Below are 13063 nucleotides of genomic sequence, written 5' to 3' on the forward strand. Positions count from 1 at the left end.
ATTTAAAACATATGAGAATATATTATGAATTTTGGATTGATAAAAAAAGAGAATTTTGGTTAGCTGACACATTGATTAGATCTTATAATTGTAAGATTAAAATATATTAAAGATGAAAAGTGAGGATAAGAAGAGTGTTTACTAATCCTAGTATTCGAGTTACTTTCTACTATTTTATAACCATAAGAGCTGCAATATATAACACCGACCCGTCTCTGTCCGTTAAAAATCAAAAATAATCTTAATGGCCTCGTACTTCTGTTTTTTTCATAAAATAATTGTTTTTTTTAAAGACGTAAAGATGTAGTATATTCCGAACAATTGTATTAAACCAAAAATTAACGACATCAAGAAGTTCACTAATTATATATCAAAAATCAGGAAAGGATTAGCATTTAATTATCTTTACGACTAAGGAGAGCCGAGAGCCACATGAACCCATAACAAAAAAAAACTTTAGATGTTATATACTAATCAAAGAAATATATCATTGGCACTTTTGAACCTAACGTCTGCAAAGTAGCGCCAGCAAATGTCAACTTCAACGTGTATGAATCTCTTCTTTTTCCGGATTTGAGTCTCTAATTGATGCCAATCCATATTATTATAAACACCGTTATAATTTTTAATTTTACAACATCAAACTTACTCTAATTAATATTATCTTTTACATAATATATTAATGAAACAAATTTGGATAATTTTGTAAATCAAAATCACTGAAAATACAAAACATATTATTTTTTAAAACAGAATAAAAATAACCATATATAGTTGTGAAAATAAGAAGGCATATTTTCGTAATACCTAATTAATTTAAAAATCACTGTGTAACATAAAAATCACCAAAATCAATTCTTAAATGATAATATGAATTGATACTAATCATAAACTTGTAATAACATGATATATTAAAAAATAGTGAATGATACCAAAAAGAGAAATAATGAACAAATGCCGAATGTTTCAACAGATTAGATTTTTTCCTTTTAAGATTTTCGATGGAGCCTTCACGACGACGGCACGTGGTGACAAGACGTCTCCTGGAGCCCAGATCTACCTTCTCCTGCGATGGTGAGACGGCATAAGGAGTGATGTAACAGATGACATAAAGAATCTTTGGTTCTTCGGTGTTCGGAGATAAGGCATGGCAAAGAGTCTCGACGACGGCAAGGTCAACCGACAGAGAGGTCTTTGCGGGTGTAGCGAGGCAGAGACCTATATCCCAGCGGCGGTGATGGTTGAGTGGCCATGTCGGTGGTATAGTCTCTGCACTTCTTGAAGTCACGATTAGTTTTATGTCTGGTCCTGTTGCAGTCATTATGGTTTGGGTTTTAGTCCGGACTAGTATGTTTGGTTTTGGGCTAAGGAGCGAAGTAATGACAGTCAGGAGAAGTGGCGCTTGACCGAACTGACCCGAGGTGATGATATTGTTGAAACATGGGCTGAATGTGTATCATTAGGAATCCAACAATTAGAGCAGAAATTATAATCGTTTAAGGGTCATGTTCTTCTTGTGTTGTTACTAATTTCACATTATGTGGTCTAATATATTAAGGTTCTAGAGTCTGTTCATATTAAGGTGAAAAATACTGTGGCGTTTTAATCAGGTAGCATATATTTCAATTTAGTGAGAGTATAGGCGATATTAGATTTCGTCGTTTGTATGTCGGATTAAAATCAATGTTGTTGTAACCTGCGTTCACTCTTTGAATATCGAATTAGAAAAAGAATAGAGCAATTTGTTTTCTCCTTTTTACCTATATCTAGAATAATACATTTTATTCCTTTTATCACTAGACAAATCAATTTCCACTAGGTAAATCTGAAAAGAAACCATCTCTTGGAAATTTTATGCCTTAATGTCAATCATGCCTCCACAGTTTTTGATGAGCACAGACATATTCAGTCATATTATTATGTGCGGACTTATGCCTACATATCTTTTTTTTTCTTTTTTTTTGTGCGTACATATCAAGATATGTATTAAATCTCAAATCAGTCTATATAAAGAAATAACTTTAAAATGTTCTTCAAACATGTGGTCTAATGACTAATTCTAGACAGATCTCTTGTTTAATCAAATCAAATATGTGGCTGTTCCTTTGTAGTTATGTGGTTGTAGATTTGAATCTAAGATTTCTTCAGGCTGGTAAGAATCAGCCTCCGCCACAAAAGGAAAATTGGATATATACCTTTACGTATAGTATCTATCTTATTAAAACAGAAACATTATGTTGGACCTAACATTTATTTTGTAAGTTTTTAAATTAAATACACTTTTATACTTTATAGTTAAACCTACATTAAATCACTAATGTTCTTTTCTTTATACTACTATCCATGTTTCCAAACAATATACTTATTTCTTTATACTACTATCAATGTTTCCAAACAATATATTTTATATACTACTATCAATGTTTCCAAACGATACAATAATTAATCTTAGTTATTTTATATCCATCATTTTCTCTTTAAAATTTTGTAGAAACGTCATAATTTCATAAATTACAAAATAATGAACTTTAAAATTTGGATTATAAGACTACAAATTATGAAAATATTACAATTTCAATCAAATTAGATTACATATCGGTCATCCATCAGTTCAATCGGTTAGTCTCGGGTTTTAGTGACTTTTTAATATGAATATTTTAAAAACTAAATTGAATTGTTAGATCTCCGGATTAACCGGTATAATCACAATCGGGTTGATTTAAAAACACTGATTTAAATACAAAAATATTTTAAATACACACTCTTTAAAAATTAACAAAATATTTGTTAAGTTATTAGTGAAATTTTTCATCGTAAAATATTCCGCGCTTCCAAAGCGCGGGTCAAGATCTAGTTTGCGTTTAAAAGTGAACTTAATCTGATTCTCATTCTCTAAAATCACGTCTCTTTATTGTAGTAATAACAGTAGTGATTCCATTTACATATTAGATATGTTATAACATATTAGATAAAGACAAAACTATGTATGTCTAGTTGAAAGTATGAAAATTTTTCGAACATTTTTCCATTGGCATGTTTATAAAACATAAAGTAGTTGGCTGTCCACTTACATTGTTATCTGACTATATAACTAAACATGTGTATTACTAATTTTAGAGACATAAAAGTTAATTTTATTAGTATTTTAATATATGCACAACATTTACATGAATAGTCCATCCAGTTTGTTTCACATATAGTAAACTCTAAAATTAATTATGTTGAGATTATGCTATTTTATTAATTTTTAAAATTATTAATTTACAGAAAACTCAATTTTCTCTTTTTGAATGTACTTTTTACAAGATAAGAAAATAGTTAATTATATTTTAGTTCGACTTTCATATTGTATTTATTAAATTATTTGGTGTATAGAAAATATGTATCATACAATTTAAGGTTTTAGATATAACACTATTAAATATTATCAAAATATATTAAAGTCTTAAAAATATATAGATAATTTCATTGTAAAAATAAAAATAGTACAATATTTGTTTGTACTTATATACATATATATTATTAATTTATAACTTTAGCGAGATCATATATTCACATAAGATTTTCTAAATATATTATCGATTTTGTATCATATTTTGAATTGTTTCAACTCGAAACCAATTTTTAACTAATTTATCATGTTTATCAATTTACATGAATACAAATTCATTAAGTTTTTACTGTATTATTGTTGAATTAACATGGTTCATTTACATTAAATGGATAATATTATTATATTTTAATTTTCAGAAAAATAATCTGAGAAGTATTTTACATTAGGTCTGGCATATTTTCCGGATCCGAAGATTCGAACCGGTGCCGATCCGAAAAATCGGGTTTCAGGTCATATCCGGATACGGTGAAATACCCGACTGGGTATGCTTTCATTTATGTTTCAGGTACCGGGTTGGGTCGAATATTACCCAAGATCCGAGAAACTATCTAAAAATATCTGATTCTTAGTTAATCGACTCATTTAATATAGGTAGGTTTTAGTTTGTTCAAGACTGTTTTTATTTTTTGAGTTGATTTAAATCTACTTTTATTTATTTTCAGAGTTATATTATTTATAGGTCTTATTCTCTTATAATTGATTTATTTATTCGGATAAGTTGAGTAAAAAGCATCCATTTCGGATCTGTTTGAATAAGTACAAATAAACCCGAACTGGACCGAGTTTTCTACGGTTACTTCGGATGTAACCGGATCCGACAAGTAACGAACCATATCCAGACCGGAATTTTTAAATTATCCGATCGGTACCATTTTCTCTAGTCTCAAAATATCTGAAATCCGAAAAATCCGATCCGGATCCGAATTGATAATCTGAATACCCAGACCTATTTTACATCAACGAAACTTTATAATGAGGAAGAAATATATATCTTTAAGCAAATGATAACCTCTAAAAAAATGCTAACCTCTATGATGACAAAAACATATTTGATTCATTAATTATTAACATTTTTCTAGTAAAATATAATAAAATATGAAAATATTATTGTAATGTGTTTAATATAAAAATATAATATGCATATATATAGTGATAATATTCACGAAATATTAACATCAAATAATGTAAACTTTCCTAAATACATAATATAAATATGCTAAAAGATATTTATTCTGAGTTTAATTTGCTTTTCAAATCTTTTCTTTGTACTTTTCAAAATCTTTATGAGTTTAACCGACTTCACAACTTTGATCCGCAAGTTATTAGTCTTGTTACCTAATTTATTTTCAATATTTTTCATATGACAAATGTGGGATGCAAAACACTCAATCTGGCGTCAAAAAGCACACCATGCATACTGAGGAAAAGGACGATGAAGATGGAAATGCATTTCGTGGATGCAACTACAACTCTACAAATAGTATCTTTAATTTGGAGTTCATAATTCGATTAAAAATTAACCTCAAAAACATGATTGTTCAACTAAAACTATCTCGTAATAGTTAAACTATGCGTTCTTTCCAGAGCCTGTCAGATCAACTGAAAAACCGTAAAAAACCTATAAATATAAAACACTCTTAAGAAATTTTGAACTATATAATATATTTCAGAAAAAATCGTGGAAACCCTGATCCCATGAAAGAAAAGACAAAGCCTCTCAATGTTGAATAAAATTGGACGCACCCAACCTCTAACGTTTTCTTTAAGAAAACAGAAGTTCTTGAAACACTTTAAAGGTCCCAATCTACTTCTCTAGACTAAATTCATCAAACAATCCCAATCAACTTGAGTTAATTAAGGAGAGAAAACTTACATTCTAACTCTTTACAACGACAAATGGACATATACATCTCTGTAAAATTAAAGTCAATGGTAAACCAAAAGATTGAATTCCTTCAACTTTCTGACACAAACTTAAAAATATGCAAGAGGAAAAAAAGAAATCCACTGGTCGGAAGAACAAATTCACAAACGGACATGAAATGTGATAAATGAAAAAACCAAAAAAAAAAATCCTTCTTCTTCTCCCTTGATACAAATAGTGAAAAGAGAGAAAAAAAAACTTTTGAAACAATACATAATTAAAATACTTTTTTTTGTGATACAGAAATTTTTTACAAAGAGTATTATATATGATTTTTTTATTTTTAGAAAAATTCTTAATTTCTTTGACATAGGTAACTTTTGATAGAATTAATTATTTCGTTCACATCACATGATCCAATAATGGGCTTTCATAGGCCCATGATACTCGTATCCCCAAACAAAAAAGAAGACAATCCTAGTAGAAAGCAGAAGCATTTTTGTCAAAAATTCACTATAGTAAACAAGAAAAGATGTTGAAATCAATCTTGCCATGGATCACTCTCTGCCCTGACTTCAGATGGTTCAATGACTTCTGCTTCTCCTTCATTCACATTCGAGCTTCCTTCATCTGCAACCTCTTCTCCAGCTCGTCCCCATCTTCCTCCAACTGCCATAGCCATCATCTCATATATCTTGTTCCCCAGCTCAGCGGGGCTATCAGGCTGCACATCAAACAAATCATATGAGGAAAAACAACAAGAAAACATTACAAGAAGGCCAAGAACTTCTTTTAGATTTCTTACAGTGAATCCACTTGAGATTATAGCAGTGTCATATAAGAGATCGACCACTCTTGTTGCTTCACTGCTCTCAGGTGCATTCTTACAAGCAGCCTGCACAAAATATGCAAAAAAACAAATGAATAAAGCTTTTTCTAGAGATCTCTAGTAGTGACAGAGAGATTTTAAAGAGGGAGATAACACTTACATTCAAGTCTTTGATGATAGGATGATCTGGATTGATCTCTAGTATTCTCCTACCTCTCATGAACTCCAAGCTTGAAGTGTCTCCAAGCGCTTGGGCCTTCATTAACCTTTCACCATAAACAAAACCACATTTTTTTAAAGTTCCATTCGGTTTCAATAAAGCTGAGCTGTTTTAAAGTACTAACCTCTCCATATTAGCTGACCAACCAAACTTGCCAGAGACAAGCACACAAGGAGAAGAGCTCAAACGGTTTGAGACTTGGACTTTGGCAACTTTGTCACCAAGCTGCTGTTTCATCCAATCACACAGAAGATTGAATTCTTGCTTAGCTTCTCTTTCCTTCACTTCATCTTCATCACCTGCCAAAAAAATGGCGCCACGCTTTTGTTAGAAACAAAGAAAGAAAGGCTTAACACTCATTGCAGCAAGAATATCTGCAAACAATACCAAGTTCCAAATCTTCTTTGCTGATGTCAACGAACTTCTTCTCTTTATAGGTTTGTAGATTCTGAATCGCAACTTCATCGATTGGTTCAACCAAGTATAGAACCTATAATCAACGAAAATCAAATCAGAATCAAGAACCAAGGCAGATTCAAGTTCCATGAGTTGAAAAAACTAATCTTGAATCATTCATTATTACCTCAATGTCTTTTTGAATTAGTTTCTCCAAGAAAGGAGCAGACTTGGCACTTTTCAGACTATCAGTGGCAAGGTAGTAGATAGCCTTTTGGTTCTCACCCATGTTCTCAATATATTCATCCAAACTCGTCAGCTCCTCTTCATTCTTGGAGCTGTAGAATCTAAGCAACGGTGTAATACGCTTGTGGTTACCAGTGTCTTCAATACAACCCAACTTAAGGAATCTACCAAAGTTCTCCCAGAACTTCTTGTAGTCCTGAAACCATTCGTACCAAACAAAATGAATCTCTCTTCGAATGATCTCAAGAGAACAAAGTAGGTTTAATGAGAATGTACATACCTCTTTGTTTTCACTTTCAGAGATTTCTTGTATCATGTCGAAAGTCTTCCTAATGAGCCTCTTTCTCATGATTCTTACCTGAAATGTTATTACAAAGATGAGTATGATTCATATAGAGATTCGTTTTACTAATTAACTGTGGCATCACTTACGATTCTGCTTTCTTGGAGGATTTCACGTGAAACGTTAAGTGGAAGATCGTTTGAATCCACCACACCCTTCACAAAGCTCAAGTATCTTGGGAACTGCAAACAGATAGTGAAGCATGTTAAAGGAACCAGAGCTAATCTAGATCAACAGAGAGAACATGGTTATATGTTTTAGAGCAACTAATAGAATAGAATATTAAGATAAGACGCACCAGCTCTCCATCAAAGTCATCAGAGATAAACACACGCTTAACGTGGAGACGAATGTTCTTTGTTTTGGGGTTTGTGACGTCCTCATTGTTAAGTGGACCCATCCCAGGGATATATAGAATGCTCCTGAACTCAACCTCACCCTTTTTGAGAAACAGTAAAAGTTGCAAAATGATAAGCATCATCAAAGTCAAAGGAATGATTAAGGCGATATGCATAACTTAAAAAAAGTATAAGCACCTCGGTTGTGAAGTGTGTGTGAGCGAGTGGATCCAAGAACTCACTAAAAGCCTTTTTGTAGAACTCGTTGTATTCCTCATTTGACACTTCTTTAGGACTACGCATCTATTCAAAGACAAAAAAACAATAACCAAGTGATTAGTATAACAAAACATCATAAGGGATGAAGATCAAAACACATGAGGAAAGCTTCTCCAAAGCTCACCCATAACGGTTTTGTTTCATTGGCTAGTTCCCAATCCCAGTACTTCTCAGTCTTAGTAGTCTTCTTTGTCTTCTTTGGCTCACCCTGGATTCAAACAAGTAACAAGCTCATGTTAGTTCTTCTTGGGATTAGGTAAGCTTTTGTTTTAACACACCAAGCTTTTACCTCTTTCTCTTCTTCTCCATCCTTGGGTGGTTCTTCCTCTTCAACCTACAACGAGTTAACAATGTTAATACACTATTACTAACTGCAATAACATGCATAAAATTGCTATCCTCACCTCAACAGTCCTTGATTTCTCCTGCCATGTATAGATGGGAAACCCAACGAACTGAGAGTAGTTTTTAACAAGGTTCTTGATTCTTGTAGACTCCGCAAACTCGTATTTATCATCATCCTGCAGCCCCAGGAATAAGCAGTAGTTAGATAAAACTATAAGAGACTCCAAAATGATATTGAGTAAAGAAACATATACCCTTAGATACAAAGTTATTTGCGTTCCACGGCGTAGGAAGTTGTCAGGGTCTGTTTCTTCTCTGATCACATAAGAGCTACTGTCAGCAACCGATTCCCAAACGTACTGCTTGTCAGATTTTGGGCTCTTGGTGGACACAACAACCTGAAAGCCAGAGACAGCTATAAGTCCACTCCTTTTCGAAGATTAAGTAGAAGACAGACACTAAAGGGACTTCACCTTTTCAGCAACTAAGAAAGCAGAGTAGAACCCAACACCAAACTGTCCTATCAAACCGTTATCAGCACCAAGGTCCTTGTTCTCCTGAACAAAAAGAAAAAATATTTCAACAATAGATCTAAACATCAAAGATTGATTTGTTAGAAACTAATTTAAAAGAGAGAAAATAAAAAAACCTTGAGAGCCTTCAAGAATTTGGAAGTACCACTCTGAGCAATAGTTCCAAGGCAGTCTATAAGTTCTTCCTTTGTCATGCCAATTCCAGTATCACTGCACAAATCCACATCAAATCTCTTAAAATAATCATTTAAAAAAATTATTACTCTATAACTTAGAAAAGAAATATCTCATTACGTAATGGTGATGGTTCCGTTATCAGGATCAGGCTTGATCCGAATCTCAAGCTCACCACCATCTCCAAGCAAAGCAGGCTCCGTCACACTCAAGAACCTCAGCTTATCCAAAGCATCACTCGCATTACTAAAACATCAAACACACACAAACTCAAATCAGTTCTTCACATAAACTACAAATCAAATTCTCACTATGTCACTGTGTAACTTATAGTTTACAGTAATATATAAAAGACACATAACATACCTAACAAGCTCCCTGAGGAAAACCTCCTTGTGACTGTATAAGCTATGAACAATCAAATCCAACAACCTGCTTACCTGCCAAAGGCTCAAACTTTCACCAAACAGAGGCTCAAAAATCGAAACTTTTTTTTAAAAAAAAGAGGAACCAAACCAAACCTCCGCTTGGTACTCGAACTTCTCCTCAGCCGTCTCCTTCTCCGCCACGGCGGCGTCGCACTTCACGGCGAAGCGACCGCATCTCTTCTTCTCGAGGCTCCAGCTGCACGAAGCGCCGGTTCTCAGACCGCCGCCGCGGCGAGGGAGAAAGGAGGTTGTGAGGGGAGAGAGACGGGTGGGAGAGAATGGAACTGAAGTCAAAGGAGTAGTGCAGAGGCTTCGACTCAAGGAGGCAGGAACCATTTCAGATTTTACAGAGAAGGTCTTATCTGTTGTGTAGTAACGGGAAAAGAAAGAAAAACCCTTTTTGGAGGTTTAAGGAGAGTGAGAAGAGTTTTCTAGAAGAAGGCGCAAAGAGAGCTTTCTCTTTTGGGGATTGTGAGGTCTGTGGAATCATCAGCCAGCCATTATCCGTTTGTTTCACACGCGCCTGAGGTTCGAGTATGTGTGTCTTGTGAAACTTGAATGTTCAAAAAAGAGGCCTATTGGGCTATGTGTGGATTACGGCCCGTATAATAAAGGTTAAAAGGAAATGTGTGACTGAAAGTTGTCGTGCTTTGGGTTATTGTTCTCTGTTCATACAAACAATCATGTAAACAAGCATTTTCTTTTTAAATATCGTTGCCTAATGGTTAAGGGAACTATGTTTGCTTAATTTTCCTTTGTAGTTTCTTTTATGTGGTAACGGCTTTTAATTAATCGTTTATATGTAAAACCTTATTTCGAAATTTTGAAGCTTTGTATGAATATGAGTTATAACATTTTGCTAGTACAGTAAAGGGAACAAACAGAAATAACACGTATGTTGCACCACTTAGCTGAGTGCATTGATACAATCACCATGGAGAAATCAGTTATTATTAATTTTTTAAGTAATCACACACTGAATCTCACACAACCTCACAAACTGTTCTCTCCTGGAAACACTCAATCGCATACATGAAATTCGCCAGCTGAGTCGGATGAAATGGATCAAAGAAAATATGTGAATCTGGCATCTTACACGCTATTGAATCTGGCCTGCAGCTTGTGACGAGCCCTCCATCATAAACGCTAGGACAACATGGGCTCGTTGAGTCCATGAGATTCGAACTAGCTTGATTGCTCGAAGGTCCTCTAAGTTCTAACATGAAGTTGAAGTAATCTGAGTACAAGAAGGAAGTGTTGGCAAACTTTTTCTTCAACTGAGTCAGTCCTTTTCTTAGCTTGGTGTTGAAAATGGAAATCGCAAGGTTTAAACCATTGTTGCAGCTTCCAGTTGGCACGGTATGAGCTATAATGTTTGGGTAACATCCTAGTGGTTTAAGGTTGTTGATGAAAAATTTCCTTGCTCCTAATCTTTGCAATTTCTGCACACGCAAAATCAAAATATTTAGTAGAATGCACCTAAATTAATTAAACATGAAAACATATTTAAGCTGAAAACAGAACAATTCACTGAATTTGAAGTATTCAATCAAGCTCTGGTATAAGCTCGCTTATGTAGTTGACAATGTAAATAAAACTAAAAGTTCATCAAAAATTGGTTTGATAGTTTTAATTTTAGTTTAATATTTATTAAACTATATACATCTTCAGCATTCAAAGGATATACTATGAGTGTGATTGGTAATTTAGAGTAAATGGGAGGAAAATTAAAAAAAAAGTGAAAAGATAAAAAAAAAAAATGAGAGAGAGGAAAGTGGAGTAAATGGGAGAAAAGAAAAGTAAAATAAGTTTTACTCATGTGTAAACTAGTGTAAATACATTTTACTCCATTTCAATAGTAATGAGTGGAAATAAAGAATAATGTTTTCACCTGATTGGTGATTTATGAGAGTAACTAAGAGTAACTAAGTTTCCACTCAAATATTTACTCTAAAAACACCTTTCAATCAAAGCATATATTGATTTAGTTTTATCTAAAGTTTAAAAAGTAACAATTTTAAGATTAGTTAATATGTTTGGTTCATAAACAACTTCTATTGATTAATGTAGTGGTCAAGGAAAAAAATGTTGGGAACCTAAAAAATGTTTTACCTGAATTTGTTTCAAATAATCATGAAGAAGCTTCTTTGCGAATTCATTTGGATCGGTTGTATTATTAAAGAAGAAAACGTAATCGTTAATTCCTATTGCGCTCATGAACAACGATTCAGCCAAGTGTTTACGGAGCTCTGGCTTCGTCTTAAACCTTTTCTTCATATTCTTATCGATAGTTTTTTTGAATAGACCGACTTGGGCACTCAACGAGAGACACTCTCCCTTTGTTCATAGAAAAATTCAAATAAAACTCATTAGATTTTTTTCCCGAAACCTCTAAGAGTCTAAGGTCATTTTATAGGATACTGAAACCTACAAATTGCTTTCCTGTCTCTGGAAAAATTCCACAGCTAGCAGAAGCATAGTTAATACCAGTTGATATTTTGTTCTTTTCTTCTTCTGATAATCCTTTGTAAGCAGGAGCCAAAGGAAGCCCATAATAAATAGCTGAAAAACATAACAAGACAATTAGACATCTCAATATTTAAATGTTCGCAACTATTTGTTTAAATATTTTGTATACTTAATATAAATAGAACAAAAAACCATATTCTTTTTTCAAAATACCTGTTTAAAATCATTTAACTCTCACTATTTTCTTTTGTTATTTAGATAATAATTTCACAAAATTACTAGTCATATATACTTTTTGATCTGATTATGAAAAAGCAAAAAGAACAATTACTAATTAATAGTATGTTATTTGGTAATTCATTACACGGCCTATAAAACATTTGAAAAATAAAATTAGGAGAGACATGTGCAACATTTGCATGTTCTTACCAATGTAATCAGCAATAGTTTTGCCATTGCTAAAACGGCCGGTAGGTTTGCCTCCTTCAAAATCAGAACCATAAGGTGCGAAATTCGCTTTGATTTTAGTCGAAAGATAATTATTGTTCCCAGAATCAACCAATGAATCTCCTATAACATATAAAGCCTGAAACTTCCCTCCAAAAAGCACAGCTTCTTGTTTTAATGGCTGCGAGATAATGGTGGAAACATTAAGAAGACAGAAGACGAAGAGCCAGAGAAGGCATGGCTTTGGAGAAGAAGGCAATTCCATTTCTATCTTCTTCTTTTTTCTTGATTAGAGAAACAAAAAAGAAGATATTAAATGAATCTTGCAAATTGGAAACCTCAACGATGGGACATTATATATAAGCGGTTTGGCAAGCATCAAACAGTTTTCATACTAAAAACAAATGGCAAAACTAAAAACTATCATTAACTATTGTTAAACAAGTCTCTATATATGACCTGAAGAGTAAACTTTACCGACCACTTAAAAATAACTAAGCCTATGTATGGAAACTAAAATTCATTATTTTTGTTTTTATGTAACTATAATATGTTCTTAAGGGTGTTTCTTAGGGTGATTATTAATTAAAAAAGGAAAATTGATATTAAGATAAGAAACAGATCTTAATTAGGGGAAGAAGAAACGTCTCTTGTTGGACACCTGTTAAATTGGGAGAGTTTTTCTTTTATCTCCATCTCTCTCTCTCGCTAGGTTGCACGGAAGCTTCATCGGATGTCCGCTTCCCGCTTCGGAATCG

At 33.2% G+C, this 13063-nt stretch overlaps 2 protein-coding genes across 3 annotated transcripts; both read right to left on the minus strand.

Moving 5' to 3' along the window:
- Positions 1–5628: 5628 nt before the first annotated feature.
- Positions 5629–9882, minus strand: LOC108828157 (heat shock protein 90-5, chloroplastic). Of its 2 annotated transcripts, none has more exons than XM_018601749.2 (19): positions 9483–9882; positions 9328–9401; positions 9082–9207; positions 8904–8997; positions 8728–8811; positions 8509–8652; positions 8314–8430; positions 8199–8243; positions 8034–8117; positions 7829–7933; positions 7591–7731; positions 7382–7474; positions 7230–7307; positions 6891–7145; positions 6695–6797; positions 6432–6606; positions 6248–6353; positions 6064–6153; positions 5629–5982 (listed from the first exon to the last, which is right to left on the minus strand). In XM_018601749.2, the coding sequence occupies exons 1-19, from the start codon at positions 9723–9725 to the stop codon at positions 5800–5802; spliced, it is 2340 nt and encodes a 779-aa protein (XP_018457251.1). In that variant the 5' UTR covers positions 9726–9882; the 3' UTR covers positions 5629–5799. The 2 variants fall into 2 exon arrangements, with proteins under 2 accessions (XP_018457251.1, XP_056851144.1); XM_056995164.1 differs by having other exon boundaries at positions 9328–9396; positions 9478–9882.
- Positions 9883–10257: 375 nt separating this feature from the next.
- On the minus strand, positions 10258–12615 carry LOC108828159 (GDSL esterase/lipase At2g03980-like). The gene is made up of 4 exons (XM_018601751.2): positions 12288–12615; positions 11821–11951; positions 11502–11726; positions 10258–10831 (listed from the first exon to the last, which is right to left on the minus strand). The coding sequence occupies exons 1-4, from the start codon at positions 12568–12570 to the stop codon at positions 10373–10375; spliced, it is 1098 nt and encodes a 365-aa protein (XP_018457253.1). The 5' UTR covers positions 12571–12615; the 3' UTR covers positions 10258–10372.
- Positions 12616–13063: the final 448 nt, after the last annotated feature.

This window comes from Raphanus sativus, chromosome 9 (assembly GCF_000801105.2).
Source record: "Raphanus sativus cultivar WK10039 chromosome 9, ASM80110v3, whole genome shotgun sequence".
In the NCBI taxonomy this organism is placed as follows: Eukaryota; Viridiplantae; Streptophyta; class Magnoliopsida; order Brassicales; family Brassicaceae; genus Raphanus; species Raphanus sativus.